Source organism: Ambystoma mexicanum, chromosome 14, assembly GCF_040938575.1.
Source record: "Ambystoma mexicanum isolate Mex_15411 chromosome 14, UKY_AmexF1_1, whole genome shotgun sequence".
In the NCBI taxonomy this organism is placed as follows: Eukaryota; Metazoa; Chordata; class Amphibia; order Caudata; family Ambystomatidae; genus Ambystoma; species Ambystoma mexicanum.
Genome location: NC_090940.1, coordinates 288,811,653 through 288,828,342, shown reverse-complemented (window position 1 = coordinate 288,828,342; position 16,690 = coordinate 288,811,653). Strand labels below are relative to the sequence as shown.

The 16,690-nt window shown below is 45.5% G+C and overlaps 1 protein-coding gene across 2 annotated transcripts in view; it reads left to right on the top strand.

Moving 5' to 3' along the window:
* The window catches only part of NEMF (nuclear export mediator factor), a 1,733,781-nt gene that overhangs the window by 356,118 nt on the left and 1,360,973 nt on the right, over positions 1–16,690 (top strand). For both annotated transcript variants that reach the window (XM_069637407.1, XM_069637408.1), the window contains one exon: positions 8,339–8,406. In XM_069637407.1, coding sequence (XP_069493508.1) covers positions 8,339–8,406 — 68 coding nt within the window. The remainder of the gene's footprint in view (positions 1–8,338; positions 8,407–16,690) is intronic.

The following is a 16,690-nucleotide window of genomic DNA, read 5'->3' as shown; positions in this document are numbered from 1 at the left end:
ACAGACTATACTATACACCTTGCAAGCTTTCCAAATTTGCAGGTACCGACATACACACATGTGCCCTCTGTAAGGAGGAGGGTGCAGACCACCTACACATGTTCTGGTTATGCCACAAGGTGGTGGCCTTCTGGGAGGCGATATTGGGGGCCCTCGCTGACATCACTGGGGTAGCGATTGACTCAGACCAGTTGGGGGTCTTGTTTGGGAAACCAAAGATACTAGAAAGCAGGCTAAATTCCTTGGCATCGGCTGCATGGTAGCCAAAAAGTGCGTCCTCTAATGCTGGAAAAGTGCCCCCCCAACCTTTCAGAAATGACTGGGAGCACTTACCTGGTCCCGCACCTGCAAAGAAGAATATTTAACAATGCTCCCGCCACACTCCCGCCCCAGAAATGTGTGGTCAGCATTTAACAGCTATCTCATGAACCTATCTGAAGACATGTCTAGTATCGACTCTCCCGGAGTTTCATAGTCACACTCCAGCGTGTGGTGCATCTTACTGCTCCTGTCTTCCATTTAATGTGTTGCATTCCTGTCTCGACATGGATGTTATGTTGTATGATATGTATTACTAATGTAAATTCGGTGATATGTACTCTTTCCTGTGTGTGTGCTGTAACTTCTGCCAATAAATAAAAGTTTAAAAAAAAAAGATTTATGCAATTATTGGCATGTAAAGATATGGATCTAGATGAAGTGAATGTGTATGGAAGAGTGGTATGTATGGATTTAGTCAAATGAGTTAGGCTGAAAGATTTTATATAATATGTGTATATGGTGTTTTAAAGTGTGAATTTTTCAAATTGATTTAATAAATGAACAAATAATTAATTGAATTATTAATTCTCAATGTTTTAAGACCCTGAAACACTGATTCATCAGTGTGTTTTGTTCTGATCTGTACAAATTTGTCTTGATCATTTTTCTGTTTAACAAGGACTAAGCTGAACGTGACAGCTGCGTATCTGTATCACCCAACATAGTCTTGTTTGTTTTTATCCTTCAATTGTCCCGACGAGGGATCATATTGCATAGCAAGGGGATCAGGGTTTAAAAAGGGGCAGTGAGCCCAGTCAATAGCGTAGAGGCAGTTGTAACCCCAGTAACAAAAAAATGAAATCCTTGATTGGTTATTGGTCTAGCCACCACTATACATCCCACGCTCTTCTTTTCCCTTTTTTGTTTTTGGTGCATCTTTCTGGGTTTTGCGGGAGTGTAGGGGGGATCCATGCACGTTTCCCCCTCTCTTCCACGTCACTACGCAGCCCATTCTCCAGGGGGCCCTGCTCTTCATAGACATGTTCAGTAGAAACTGGGAGTAGGGTAATCGGGTGGTACGGGGATATCATTAGTGGAGCCATCTACAAATGGTGCAAGGGAATACTAGATACACCATTAACAGGGTGGGTCAAGTGGGTTGCCAGCACCAACCACCTACTTAAAGGACTTCAGAGCCACAGCACTCCACTATTGCATGCGCGTGGCCCGTGAAGTGCATCTTTTTCCTTTTCCTGGAGACGGGGCTTTGGTTTAGACCTTTAGGTTAGATGAAGCTCTCTCAGCTTTGCCAACAAGGAAACGGTGAGGCAAGACAAGTGAGACAGTGCTCACAAGGGCTGTAAAACTCTCCAACAGTGTGGTGAGCAGGACAGCGGCGACAGCCCTCCACCACTGTGCATGGCAGGGGAGCCTAAAATGTGTTGAATGGTTTTCAGATGACCAGAGAGTTCCAATCCTCAAATCGGGGTTGAAGAAATGGGTGGCGTGTGAGGGTGATACATGCAGTAATAAAAGCCAAAATACTTCCTTTTTTAACTACGAGAAATGAAAGTGAGTGTTGCTGTGACTTATCTGTTGCTCCTCGCAGCCCCTAGTCTGACCACCGTTGGGCCACTTTGCAAACCACTTATCAATGCTGCATTCCGCGGGGAAATAGGTCTTTGTAGGGATTGTAGCAGGTTCCCATAGCATAGCCACGCCTCCAGCAGATAGACACAGTAAGAATACTGCCACCGAAGGACCACATTCCACACCACTTATCCGCGCATTACATAGGGAGATGAAATGAAACTTCTGTTGAGCACTTGAATCCATTTTCTAACCAATTAAATGTCTATTTGCAGTCCAATACTCCTGTAGAAACATTAGTAAAAGCATATAATGAAGTAATTAGTCAAACCATTAGCATTTTGTCCCCCTTGAATCTGACATCTATTAAAGATAAAACTGGAGACAACCAGGGGGTGTGGGGGAAACATGGCCTACTAGCTTTCGGCTTCCACCTTCCGTGGCACTAAAGAGAGACAAAGGATCCGAATCGATTAGGCCCGGAATGATCAGTGGGCTAAATATTGCGGTGGAAGGGGTGCTGAGCCTCCTAACAGGCTGTGATGGTGGGAGGATGCTGTCATGTTCCCTACCCCTAACCCTCATAGGCAAGTCACTGGAGCCAGGTTACGACCTCCCACTATGGCCTCAAAGGCCTTGCCATCTCATCAAAGACTCTCCTGGAGTCAGTCCTGGCGCCTTTGGCGCCAGGCTCATACTCAAAGAGAAGATAACATGGGGCCTGGACTTCTTAATGGGCTTTTGTTCAACATCGAGGCTCCCACATAGCTCAGTTCCAAGAACTGTGCTATGCGGTCTAGTGTTTTGGGTGTGGTCGGGCCTTGGAATACCTGGGGCTATATAAGCCACGCCCAGACAGAGGAACACGCTTCGCGTTACTCTGCGGTTAGCAGCATGATGCTCACTGTGTTCAGTTCGGTCTCCTGAGTTCCTCGCCTGCCTTATCCTGGGGGATACCTTATGCAAGCTTAGGCAGGAATCGTATGAAAAAGGAGACACGGCAGACACGTTGCTGGCCGCGAGGCTTAGAGCACAGAGGGCCGAGAGGTGGGTCGTGGCGCTGGAGGATGACGGGGACGTGCCTGATGATATTGCGGAAAGGTTTGCGTTATATTATGAAGGATTATATCTAATGGAGTGTTCAGGATCAGGAACGGCTTCAGAGGAATACCTCTGGAGGGTGGAAATGGAAAGGCTTACTGGCCCAGAGGTTAAGTTTTTAGAGACCCATCACTGGGGAGGAAGTGTTTGCGCTATCAGGCGGCTCTCCAACGAGAAAGCTTTGGGGGCGAGGATGGATACACAACAGTTTTCTAGAAATGGTTTACAAGGGTTCTTCTGAAGCATATGAGCATGATGTAGAATTACATACTTGAGACAAGGACTGCCCCAGCATCCTTTAATAATGCGCTTATATCAGTGATACCCGAGGAAGGGAGACACCCAACCCACTGCCCCTCCTACCATCCGATATTGTCGCTTAATGTTGATGATAAAATATTTACACTCATATTGGCCTCCCGACTAGAGGGCGTGAAGCCGCGGCTGATACACTCGGACCAGGTGGGCTTTTTTGTGGGGCGACAAGGAACAGATGCCATAAGGAAGATATTGGATTGCATGGAGCATTTCTCTGCAGACTCGGAAGGGTATGCATTACTCAGCATGGATGGTGAAAAAGGCTTTTGATCGCATCGAGTGAAAGTTTTTAGTTGTGGTGCTTAGTAAGATGGGGTTTGGGGCAAGAATGTGGCACGCAATCGGCACAATCTATGCCACACCAAATGCGTGAGGGGTAGTTAATGGGAAGACGCCCTGAACCATCTGCCTGAGTAGGGGCAGAGGCTGGGGTGCCCACTATCCCCCCTGCTCTTCGCTCTCTCCATTGAACCGCTTAGTATAAAGTTGAGATAGGATGAGCAGATGTCTGGCATTCGAGTAGGGGCAGCGGAATATAGTCTTAGTAACTTTATGTGGATGACATCCTCCTCCATCTCTCTAACGCGGCCACATCGGTCCGGACGGTGCTCAGGTTGTTGGCTGATTATGGGCAAGTATCAGGGTTCAAGGTTAATGTGGGTAAATCAGTCCTTTTTCCCATAGGCCGCTTGACGCGGAATGGGGGTGAGGATTGGAATGATTTTGGTATCCCGATAGAGCAGAATAGCATAAAGTGCTGGGGAATACAGATACCAAAAGACCTAAATTATCTGTATACAATCAATTATTCCCTGTTGCTGGTAATGCTCTTCGATGACTTGGAGAGGTGGTCTAGACTTACCTTGTCGAGGATGGGTAGATTGAATGCAGTTGAGATGACGTTCCTGCCCAAAGTGTTATATTTTTACTAGGCTCTGCCTTTTGCGATGCCAGATGCACACTTTACAGAGATAAAGCTCTGGCTTGATGCATTTATATGGCAGGGGCAGAAGCAGAGGGTACCATATAGGGTGCTAATTCAGCCAAAAGAAAAGGGGGAGAGGGCTGCCGGACCAGCCACTGTACTAATATAGAGCTGCCCAATTTCTGGCTCTGGTCCCTCGCCTGCAAGTAGATGCGCAGAAACAATGGGTGCAGGTAGAGAACCATTTGTTTAGGCCAGGTACCATGAGTGAATGGTTATGGCCACCCCATACAGAGATTCCTTGGGCAGTTTATGGGCATTGTCCTAGCCCAGCTGTGGGCTCTGTGGGGGGCTAGAAGAGACATGTTTGGAGTCACAACGTGGCCGTCCTCAATGAGCCATATATGGGCACCGCCGACCTGCAACAGCATCCCAGACCATTCCCGTTTTCAGGATTGGTTTGAGGTGGGGCTGGAGTGAGTAGCGTAGGTAGTGAAGGCAGATGGGTTTGTGGGCCTACCCGAGCTGGAGGAGGGCCTCAGTTTGGGGACGCTATCAGTATTTAAATACCTCCAACTTAAAGGTGCGTTGATGTCTCTGGAATAGAAGGTGGTGGTCAGCTCCCTCTGTAAAACCACCAAGGTAATACTGAACAGACGTCTCCATGAAGGGCATGATCTCCAAGATGTATCAGTATATAGGGGTTGCTATAAGTGCATAGCAGTGGACAATGCTATGTAAGAACGCACACTGAACATCAATTGCATGCCAATATAAAATGCATGGCAGTGGGACCCGGTGACGTTGTCAAAGATGTATGCAGGGATAGACCAAAATGCTGGAGAGGATGTGGCCAAAGGGCGGACTATTGGCATATGTGGTGGGGGTGTGCAGAGGTGCAAGGCTTCTGGAAGGAGGTCCTGGGGTGAATAAAATCCCTTGACGGAATAGAGAGATACCTTGACCCCTGGCTGGTACTGTTTGGAGTAGAAATGCAGGAGGGGCAGGGGAGGCGGTTGCCGCATATGGTCAATTTTCTCCAGCTTGCCGCACGTGCCTGCTTGGCAGGGAGTTGGGAGAGGGCTTTGCTCCATAGTGAGAGACAGTGGGCATTGAAAGCACGGGATATTTATGAGATGGAGTTGCTGCCCGGGCTGCTGCACGATCAGAGACAACCTTGAATTGGGGCGGGCTGCTTTCCTCAGCAAGTACGGCCCTTATCAAGCTCTGCCCATGTACGATAAATACGAAGGAGGTCTACGAGGAAGGGGAATGGTATAGGTAAGAGAGGATTGATGAGACCAAACGGTATCTTCAGACTGGACTCCTGCCTGCGTAATAGCATGCGATCCCCCTATGGCAGGAGTGAAGATGTAGTGCAATGGTGTACACTGTACAGGCCTTGGACTCAATTACGCTTTGCCACCGAGGTGGTGGGAGGGTGGTCATACGTTATGGAGTTGGAGAGAAGGCTTTTGTTGGGGGAGGTTGGGGCAGAGTATTTACTCGTTTGTGTTTGGGGAAAAGTAAAGTAAAAATGGGCACGTTGCAGGAATGTGTACATTTTTTTCCATGCATATTTGTGTTATGTCACAACTGCTAATAAAAAAAAAACAAATAAAAAAAAAAGATCAAACTGTTGCAAATGTTTGATCCATAAGGATCTGACACTTTTGGGAAAAGACCTTGGAGAAGAAACTCCAACTAGGAAAACTGTATTTCTTTCGAAAGGCTTTGGGTGATCTAGATGAGAGTTGTACTTGAAGCCAAAAGCCACTTTTTTGCCTGCAAAATGTGTACTGCTGAACATTTCACAAAAGCTTGAGTTAAGTTTCTTTATGAACAAAGAAATCCCTTTTCTATGGCTAAAGTGCGCCAATCATGAGAGGGCTGGCGTTCTAATAGCCCTCCCCTCCCCCCCCATACAGGGGAAGTGCCATGAGGAGAAACGCTGAACGCACGGCAAAAGCAGACCTTGAGCTGCACAACGTGATGTAGCGCCATCAACATGCAGAGGGCTTATTGTGGCTCCCTGATGAAGCGTAAGGGTAGAGTGACTAGGAGGAGGGTGATACATGGAAGCATGCTACCAGTGGCGGTAGTAGGTGTGAGAAGGGGACAGCTGCAGATGGTGTCGCTAGTGGCCATTAGCGACCAACCGGTTTCTGTTTATCACAGATGGCTACTTGTAATTGTACTACATATTCCATGTAATCCATGGGTTGACTAAATTCCTATGGCCAAGTAGAATGTTAACATTTACACCTGTATCTCTTGGGACTTGCAAAGGCCACATGACGGGTAGTAAATACATATAACCAAAAAAGTGATGTGTGGAAGGTTTTGAATTAACCTGAACCACTAGCACTGCTCTGGGCAACCTTCCACACCACCGCTTTTTAGCCTGTCTGCGCCTTTGCAAAAGAGGTGCAGCCATATGCAAATCAGTCGGGTACTGTTACCAACTCTGCACAGAAACGCGAGCAACCCCAGACATTTTTCAGCCTCTTCATTGAGTTGCAGCTTGGTTCCCTATGGCGGAGCAAGCAAGGGACCCACGTCTGGGCATACCCTCTCTCACATAGGGAGACAAACTGTTACCAAAAAAGTGATGGGTGGAAGTTTTGAATTAATCTGAACCATATGCACTGCTCTGGGCAACCTTCCACACCTTCGTTTTTTTTAGCCCGTCTGCGCCATTGCAAAAGGGATCCAGCCATATATCAGTGAGGTCCTGCCACCAAGCAGCCCAGCCCGAACTGCTAGGCCAGGTCCCCTCTGCACAGAAACACAAGCAACCTAGAGACCAAAGCTACTCCTCACTGATGAGGCCTAACAAGGCTGAAACAGGTTTGGGGATGCTTGTGGTCTCGTGCAGAAGGGATGTGACCTAGCAGTTTGGTCTGGACTTCCCCTTTGGGGGTGGGACTAAGCCTGATTTGCATATGGTCTTCCCCCTTTCTTTAATGGCTTGGCAGGCGAAGAATGATGGTTTGGAGGGTTGCTCAGAGCAACACCAGCGCTTAAGATGAATTCTAAACCTTCCAGCCATCATCTCTCGTTTTGAGTAGTAAAACATCCCTTTGAACACAGCCTGACAGTTCATTGTGTTTTGAACGTGCAGGTACCCTTTTTACCAGTCCTATTTAAATGTATTGTGCTCGCATATGTTTTTACATTTCTTATTGCTGCTCCATTGGAACTACATGAAATACATTACGATAGGCTGCATGAAGAACAAATGTGTTGTTCATGCCATGTATGTTTTTCCCTTACTACATTTCATTGTTCAGTCTGTATGAATACATTCGTAAGGTCGGCGTCATGATTTTCTTTTTGGTTTGTACACTATCTAATCACAAGTGGCACAATTAGGGGTATACATTAACAAGTACTCGTAATGAATCGCATTAACAAGTACCCGTAATGAATCGGACTCGCTACAGTTTTAATTTAAATCCCTACGTTTCGTGCACCAAGAAGTTCTGATTATCCATAGGTTTCACAGTCTTACTAAATTTTAGCTCGGTCTGCAGATCATTTTATGGATGTAGAATGCTCTTTAGACAGTAGCTACTTGCTACACCCCCAAATGTGGACGCTGATGTCGAGCAGTTTGTGTTTACGCCTTCGATTTTTAGTATCTTACCTTTTTGGCTCGTCACCAACCTCTGCTGTATTCTTAATCTGAGGTTTGATTGCCACTTAAGAAAATACATGTTCGCATATATGCATGAGCACTGAGAGGAGAATTCTGGAAAATAGATGATCAACACTAAAATAAAGTGTTTGTATGAATACATACACCCACACACATGCCCAGTCACCCACCTTTACCCTTCTATGACCGCTTTCTTTCTCCCACTCGGTCCACCACCGATTGGTAGAGTCATGACTTTGCGATCAGCGGTTTTCGGTAAGGCGCCTGTAGCTGGAGAAGCATAGACTCCTCTCCTAGGGGGACTGCTTTTGATGCACAGAAGTATGAATGCATAGCAAAGAAATGAGCCCCAGATATCACCGAATCTTTTCTTTTTACGGTGCTCAGACTTATTGATTGTTGATCATTGATACATCTCTGCATTTTTAATTGGTTGCTACCGACCTATGTGTTTCAAATAACATGTATGCTACCATCCACAGGTTGAAAGAAATGTTGTGCAAGGCAGACAAAGGAGATCAATTGAAGAGGGTCCTGAATCCGCAACTCCGTAAGTAATGGTATATTTTTAATTTTTTTTTAAATGTACTAGTTTAACAAACGGCCTGTGTTGGAAAGCTACAAGAAATGGACAATCCAGAGCACATCAAATGTATTATGTCTTCATAATGCGGTAGAGATAGTTCTGTTTAAACACTAGCGGTCACATTGCATGATCTATTTATTGTTAAACTGGTTGAGGCTTATGTGATGGGTTCACTACTTATATTTGACGTTATTTCGCATTGCTCTTCATAACTTCGATTATTTGTGATGGACCACAGTTTGCTTTGATTTATAATGCATACTACCTACATCACAGACATTCCGGAACAGGGCAAAACACAGCTGTGATTGCTGAACATGTGGATTAGTCACTTTGGAAGCTGCAGTCTCTTAGGTTGTGTTTGTGTGATGCACTGTAAACATGTGCAGAACTATACCTTTGGCTTGATTTATTGCTGAGAAAATGTTTGCTGCGCTGTAAGGGGCTAGTAGTTGGTGTGTAGATACTTGCAGATGATGTTTCATCAAATGCAACCTCTAACTCCGGGGGACGGCAAATTTTGGCTGTCCAGATTTTTTTTTTTAACTAGAACTGTCATCAGCCATAGTCAATGGTGAGGCATTGTGGGAGTCGTAGTTCAAAACATCTGGAGGGTCAGATGATGGAGACCCCTGCTCAGTCTACTTGAATGAATACAATGAAAAGTAACCTTCCTAAGTTTCTCTGAGTTGAGGTTTTATAGCCTTGGGTAATGCCTTAGGTGTCATGTTTAAAGATGGTTGTTCTATGAGTTTAATAACACATCTAAAATTGAGCATTCTTCTAGTTCAGCACTTAAGAAAGACACAGGGAAACGGACCTGTAATCATTTTTTTAATCGATTTTTACGTTTCGTTATGGCCAACTGACTATAGTAATATTTATGCAATAGAGTGTGTGAATCATCGCCAGGAACATGAACTTAGCGTAACCAACAAAGTAGGAGTATATTCTGTTAAAATAAACTTTGAGGTATTTGTTCATCTGAGGATCACTAGCAATGGTACAAAGCCAGTCTTCTGAATGCTTAACAGCCTCTTGGTGCATTAGAATGAAGTACACTCCTATCAGGGGCTTACCAGCAGCCTAGAAGGTACTCTCTCCTCTTGCCTGCTCCTTTTCTTCGTTGTAACTCCATAACCCCTCCCCCCATTTACTCTTCTAATTTTTTCCTGCTAAGATGCCACTGTTGGGATTTCTGCAAAAATCCATAGCATCATTATTTGTATCCAGCGATAAGAATACAAAAAAAACCAATAACTCATCCTCCCCTCTTGTACCACTCTGATGAAATCACTGGTTTATCACCTACAAGAGAGACTGGGGAACTCTGGGAGCGACCCGCTCCCTAATGCCACAATGTAGGCGGCACTTTGGGGGTCCCCCAGGTTATGCTCTGGTGATGGCGAAAGATCACAGCAGTATGATATGATATATTTTATTTGTATTGCGCTCATACACATACAAGTGTTTCAGAGCACGACGGGGCAAGGGAGGGGAAACAAGGGAGGACAAAACACAATCTTACTAGTGCAGGGGAGAGGGAAGTGGGAAAGTGCAGGGGGGGCAGAGGGGAGAATGGAAAGTGCTGAGCAAGGGATAAAAACAACAATTGGTAGTGCAGCCAGCAGGGTAGTAAATGCAGGGTTTAACGCGCAGACAAGGGGTGTCTTATAAGTGCAGGTAAGGGGTCTGTATGGTTACAGATACAGACCCAAGTGCAGAGGTTGCCAGGAGGCAGTGCAGGTGAGTGGATGGGTCGGCAGGGACCTGGGCCCGAAGTCAGAGGGTCACCAGGTGCCGGGTAAAGAAGCAGGAAAATCAGCAGGGGAGAGGAAGATTGAATGCAGATGCAAAGAGGATGGTCTTGAGGTGCTTCCGGAACCGGAGATGGTTCTCCTCAAGTTTTACAGTGGCAGGTAGGCTGTTCCAGAAGGAGGCCCCAGCTGAGGAAAGAGATCTACCCCAAACTCGTTGCTTGGAGAAGCGACTGACCCTCAGGGAGTTGGAGGTGGAGGAGCGAAGAGTTAGAGTGGGAAGGTATTTGCAGAGGGAGAGTTGAAGGTATTTTGGTCCCAGAAAGCCTTGTGGACAGTGCAAAGGGTCTTGAATTTAATCTTTGCAGCCACTGCGAGCCAGTGAAGAGATTTTAGGGCTGGAGAGATATGATCCCCGGGCTTGAGGCCAAGGACAAGTCTTGCAGTCCTGTTCTGGATGAGTTGCAGAGGGCTGAGAGTAGAAGCAGGCAGATTTAGAAAGATGCTGTTGCAATAGTCAAGCCTAGAGAGAACCACAGCTCGAGAGACGGTAAGCTTCTGGGCGAAGGAGAAGAAAGCAACAATACCTCTGAGGAGGTGGAGTTGGTAGCTTGACTTCTTGGAAACGTCAGAGATGTCGGGTGAAAAGGAGAGTGTGGGGTCGACTATGACCCCACAGTTTAGACTCACAGGTGGGAGCAGGAAGAAAGCCAAGGGAGGCCACTCATGCACGAAAAGCTATTTGGGCCAAGGGGAAATGTGTACAATGGCTTGTGGCTCCAGACAGTATGCCACCGGACAGAGGGAGAAACTCACAAAATAATCAGTCTTCTGTTTAAGTCTGTGAACCAGGACAGAATTTTGATAATTGTGTACTTAATGCAGCCCTTCGCACAGCTGTACATGTGATTGGGAGCGGTTGAATGGCACAAACCTCCCTGTGAACTGGAGATTAAGGCAAAACTGTGTGTTGCAGCAATCACACATGGAGCAGTTGCACTTAGCGCAAGGTGTGAGAAACCCTGAAGGTGTCTCCCTAGCTAGCCCCTGGCAATCTGTCATCAAGGTGGCCAGGACACGGCCATTGCTATTGGTTCCAGTTCCTGGGTGTGAACAAGTGAGGGAGGATCACCTGGATGGGGGAGGGGGGGTCCTCTGGGATTGGGAGTGAGACACCGATGGGTGGGATGCAATATCTCCCTTCCTTTAACACCTTTCCCCCATCATTTTTCGTAGGACGTTCCAAACCACTGCCCCCCCCCCCACCTCCTTCCAACACGAACACTTTTGCACAACACAAAGGACAATGGGCTAACACCAGAGCCGTTTACCTGACATGTCCCATACAAGGGTCAAGCAAAGTCGGCAATTGATTAGAATCACACACACCTTACTGCCCTTTCCCTTCCCCACAGGGATAAAAGGTGGAGCCAGAGAGCATAGTTTGAGCAAGGCAAGCATGGCAGACAGCACAACGAGATGGCTATCACACAGCAGTTCAAGAGGAGGAGAAAGGGGGCAGGAATCGAGAGGGTGACGAGGAGAGAAGTGACCTTGCTCTTTTCGTCCCAGACTCACTGAACCTTCATGGAAGAGAGCCTAAGACTGCGAACAATAGTACAAGTGTCTTGCAGCAGATGTCAACGGTACACAGAGCAAGCTTATGCTGATGAGCAGGAGAGAGGGAAGCTCCCGCGCCCGTGGTACCGGCCTTGGCCAAGCAGTTCATCACAGCTGGTGAGTCGAGGGGAGAATCAATAAGAACCGGGCTGTGTTGAGTGAGAGAATTTCAAAGTGGCAAGTCTGAACCAAGTTTAAGGAACTGTGAATTAACTGTGAAAGTGTTAAGGGGAGACCAGCTGCAGAGGAAAACCTGCACCAAGTGGATTCTAACCTCAAGAGACTCTGGTCGATCCCCATCTGAAAGAAACTACAGATACCAGCTGGCCATAGTAAAGCCAGCAGAATAGGTCAGAGTGGTCATACGGAGGGTCACGCAAAATCCCAGTACAATCGAAAGACTTTGATATGCAAACTAGGTGAAATCAAGGGAATTGAATCCCACATTGAGAGAGAACACGAGGGACGTGAATCCTGCGTTGAGAGAAAGGAAGGGAAGTGAAGAAAACTGTGTCGAGAGAAAGCATTGAATCCTGTAACACGTGAAAGGAAAGTGAAGGTGAAATCAAGAAGGGCCGGCACCCAGAAGAGGGGGAACCTGGGGTGACTCCATCTCCCGACGAATATTGGAAACAAACATTCATTGGTTAAAGGAAATTTCGTTTTTGTTAGCTGAAAATGCCAGAACCTTGAAGGCAAAAGACTTTCAAGTAAAACGAGACTTAGCCATCAACGGTCTTGCCAGCTGCCATTGGAACTGTCATCTCGTGCAGAAGAAACTCGAGACTGTACTGTGCTCCAAGCTCCCATCTTACCCTTTGGTCAAAACATGGGGAATGGAGACCCAGGCTACCACATCCTGACGTATTATTTTGAGAACACTGCTTTCTTTTCTTGAGAAATATCCCACACCCTTTTTTGTATTAGTTGTGAGGTTTGGCAATCGGTTTCTAGTATAGGCCCTTCTTATTCTTATTTTGACACAACGCCTCAAGGATTGCCTTATTTTTTATTTGATGGTCGACGCTTGCTCCCATCTTAGATTTAGGTTTAGAATAGGCGTTTTTTCAACCTGCATGCAGAATTCATTGTTCAATAAACACCCTTGAACTGTGATCACCTATGTCGGTCTTATTTGTTGTCAGCATGAGTTCCTCACAAAGGACATTCAAACAAGAGAAGTAAAAGTTACTGTGTCAGGGAAGCAAAGGAGAGTGAATAGTCGGCCACCATGACAGGGATGCTTGATCCTAAGATGGCAAACAAACCTTTTCTTCAAGTCTTCACTTGACACCGGAGAACCCCGACATTAACTCCCAGCGGACTACCACTGCAAGTGATACCCAACAAAATGCACCCAACATTACAGCGACCCCCACTAAAACCAAGTTGACCCTCACTTTGAGCTCCCCTATAACCAGACAACCTCTATTGGAAGCCCTACTCCATGTCAGGTCCCTTGGGGCCCATGCCATTGATATACAAGATAGCATACTAGAATTCAAACTTCATTTTTTAGTACTCACTGAAACATGGTTACACACAGCCTGAGGCCCTCGAATCACTCTAGCCGTCCCCCCTGACTATACCCTCCTTAGAGCAGACCGCCTAGAAGGCACAGGTGGTGGGGTGGCAATCATCTACAAAACCACACTACAATTTAGGGAATGTAAAATGGATTTGCTTACAGGCTACAAACTCCTCTCTCTCAAGCTAGCCATCACCCTAAAGTAACAATAAACTTAGCCTAGTATGACCCCTTTCTGATCCTGCTTGCTCTCTTGTTGTCCTGTCTATGTCTCTGTTTTCCGTGCACCCTGAGGCCTTCCGGAATGCGGTGCGTTATAAGAATTAAAATAAATAAATAATTTACAGAGCGCATAACGCCTCGAGTAATCCAGACATGGACCTACCTCTCTTAATTACACCGTTCTTCAAACCCAAGTACATCCTTCTAGGGGACCTTAACCTAGGATATAACGACCCCATGGATAGCAAAGCAACATCCTGCCACAATGCTTTCCAAGAGATGCAATTCACTCAAATTGTGAATGCCCCCATCCACTCCAAAGACAGAATCCTTGGTTGGATACTCACGCTAAATATCGCAGCAACCATAGTAGACATCCTCAATATGCAATGGACGGACCGCTGCCTTATTAAATTCAACATAAACCTGGACACTGATCCAATAGCCAAAATGTGCACCCCAGCACCTATACAGACCAGGAACTCACGCAAACTCACCCCTGAGAATCTCAATCCATTACTACAAGTCCTGATAAATGCCAAACCGCTGTAAAGTATCAACACAGCTAGCATCTCGGATCACTACCATCAATGTCTGAAAACCGCTATAGAAGTAGCCCCACTTAAAACTAAGCTACCCAAGCCCAAATGCAGCTCCTTCTGGTTCAACGATGAACTCGTAGAACTCAGAAGAGCCCTATAACACATACAGAACAAACCACTCCCCTGGACTCCAAACCAAACTCCAACAACTATCCAAAGCCTATAAAAGTAGCGTACTCTCCCACAAAGCTGAATTATTTAACAAACACATCTCCAATGGAGCTTATAATACCAAAGAACTATTCAGAATTATCAGAGAAATAGAATCCCCTATCTTACCTTCCTGCCCCATCAATACTAGCAAAGCCTGGTGCACTACCATCCCGGATGCACGGTCTGCTAAAGTGAATACACTCCAATGCAAAATAGCTTCACAAAAAAAGCTCCTAGAGCTCAGTCAATCCACCTCACCCCTCAGGTACGATTACAAGGTCTGATGTACCCGAATTCCACTTGGCTCAAGTCACCAACGACCAGGTCCTTAAAACAATAGCATCTCTCAAGCCATCAAACTGCAAAGGGGACGGCTTCCCTTTCAAAATATTCAAAGATTGTGCCATCACACTAGCAACAATAAAATGTATGCGTAAGGGGTCCCTTGTTTTCCCATCCTCATCCGTTGTTGGCCAAACATGTATGTCATATATTATTACATTCAAACATACCACATCTCAGTTTTTTATCAAAACATCAATTTTATTTTCTTGAGTTAACACGTATCATTTTAAAACCATTCAATACATTTCATATTATCTTTTTTTAAAATTCTTGTTGTTTTTTTTCTTTTTTTGGTTTACAGACCTGTGTGTGACAAATGTGGAAAGGTCAGATGATTAAGTGGTAGTCACTAGAGAGAATGGGAGTGTGGGACTATCATATTGCTCTGTAAATTGAAACAGATTGATAGATAAGATCTTTTCGTGATCAAGCACACTGCTATTGAAAATTAAATAAAGTACTACATGACAGATTGTCTATAAGGTAGCTTGTCAGAAAAACAAATCTGTTTGCTATAAACTGTATTGCAAAACAGGTCTGTAAACCAAATAAAGAAAAACAATAACAAGAATAAAAAAAAGATTATATGAAATTTAATGAATGGTTTTAAAATGATACGTTTTAACACAAGAAAATTAAATTGAAATTATTTTTTGATTAAAAAAAAGTGAGATGTGGTATGTTTGAATTTAATAATATATGATATACATGTTTGGCCAAATCCGGATGAGGATGGGAAAACAAGCAACCCCTTAAGCATATATTTTATTGTGGTTGTGGTGCGCTAAGAGGGCTGCTGTGAGGTGGTCCAAATAATAATTTCCTCTAGCCTCTTAGAGTTGTGAAGCCATCACACTAGCACCGATCATTACCGAGTTTGTGAATACGTCTTTCAACTCTAGTGAAATACCAGCTTCCATCAAAGTAGCATGGGTCACACCATGCCTCAAAAAAACAACTTTAGACCCGGAAATCCCAACGAACTACAGCCCCATCACAACGGTGCCCTTCCTCCTTAAAATCATCGACAAAATAGCATACACCCAAGTACAAACCCATTTAGAACAGAACCACTTGCTAGGGGATAGACAATCAGGTTTCTGTCCTAGACACAGTACTGAGGCCTCCCTTCTAGACTTAAAAAAACAGATGGACTCCATCAGGGACTCCGGTAAACTGTGCATCTTACTACTACTAGACCTCTCTTCGGCCTTCGATTTAGTCGACCATGACAAACTGTGCCAAACCCTAACCACCAATTTTCACTTCTCCAGGAAAGCCACTACGTGGATAAAATCCTTCCTCTCCGACCGTACCTCAAGAGTCACCCTAAGCGATGAAGCAGCCGATCCCATCCCAGTAACACTAGGAGTACCGCAAGGATCCTGCCTCTCCCCCACACTTTACAATGTCTACACAAAATTACTCTTTGCAGCACTAGAGGCCATGGGAGTCCTCTATACAAACTTCGTCGATGGCACACAAATACTCCTACCCATTACAGGCAACCTTGAACAGGACACGGCTTCCATTAACAAAATGTACTCCCTCATCCAAAACTGGATGGCTATAACAACAGCCTCTGTCTCAATGGAGAAAAAACGGAGATCCTCATGCTCCCCAGCCAGACTCCGCAACCTCCACACTGACTACACATCCATAGTGATAGATGGCTCCCCCATCCCTATCTCCCGTAAAGTCAAAACCCTAGGAGTTCACCTTGACTCCAGTCTCACCATGAATAATCATATTCACGTTCTTGCCTCCTCCACAGCATATATAGCTGAACTCATCACACTAAGCAGGCCTTTCTTCTTCACTGAAAACTGTCTCACACTTGCCAGAGCCCTCATCTTAACAAAGATGGACTACTCCAACGTCCTCCTATTGGGCACCTCTAAAAAGAATCTAAACAAACTGCAACTCCTTCAAAACAAAGCTCTCAGAGCATCTCGAGGCTTCAACAGAAGAGAACATATATCCCAGCACAAAAGAGATGCCCACTGGCTTCCAGTACAAGC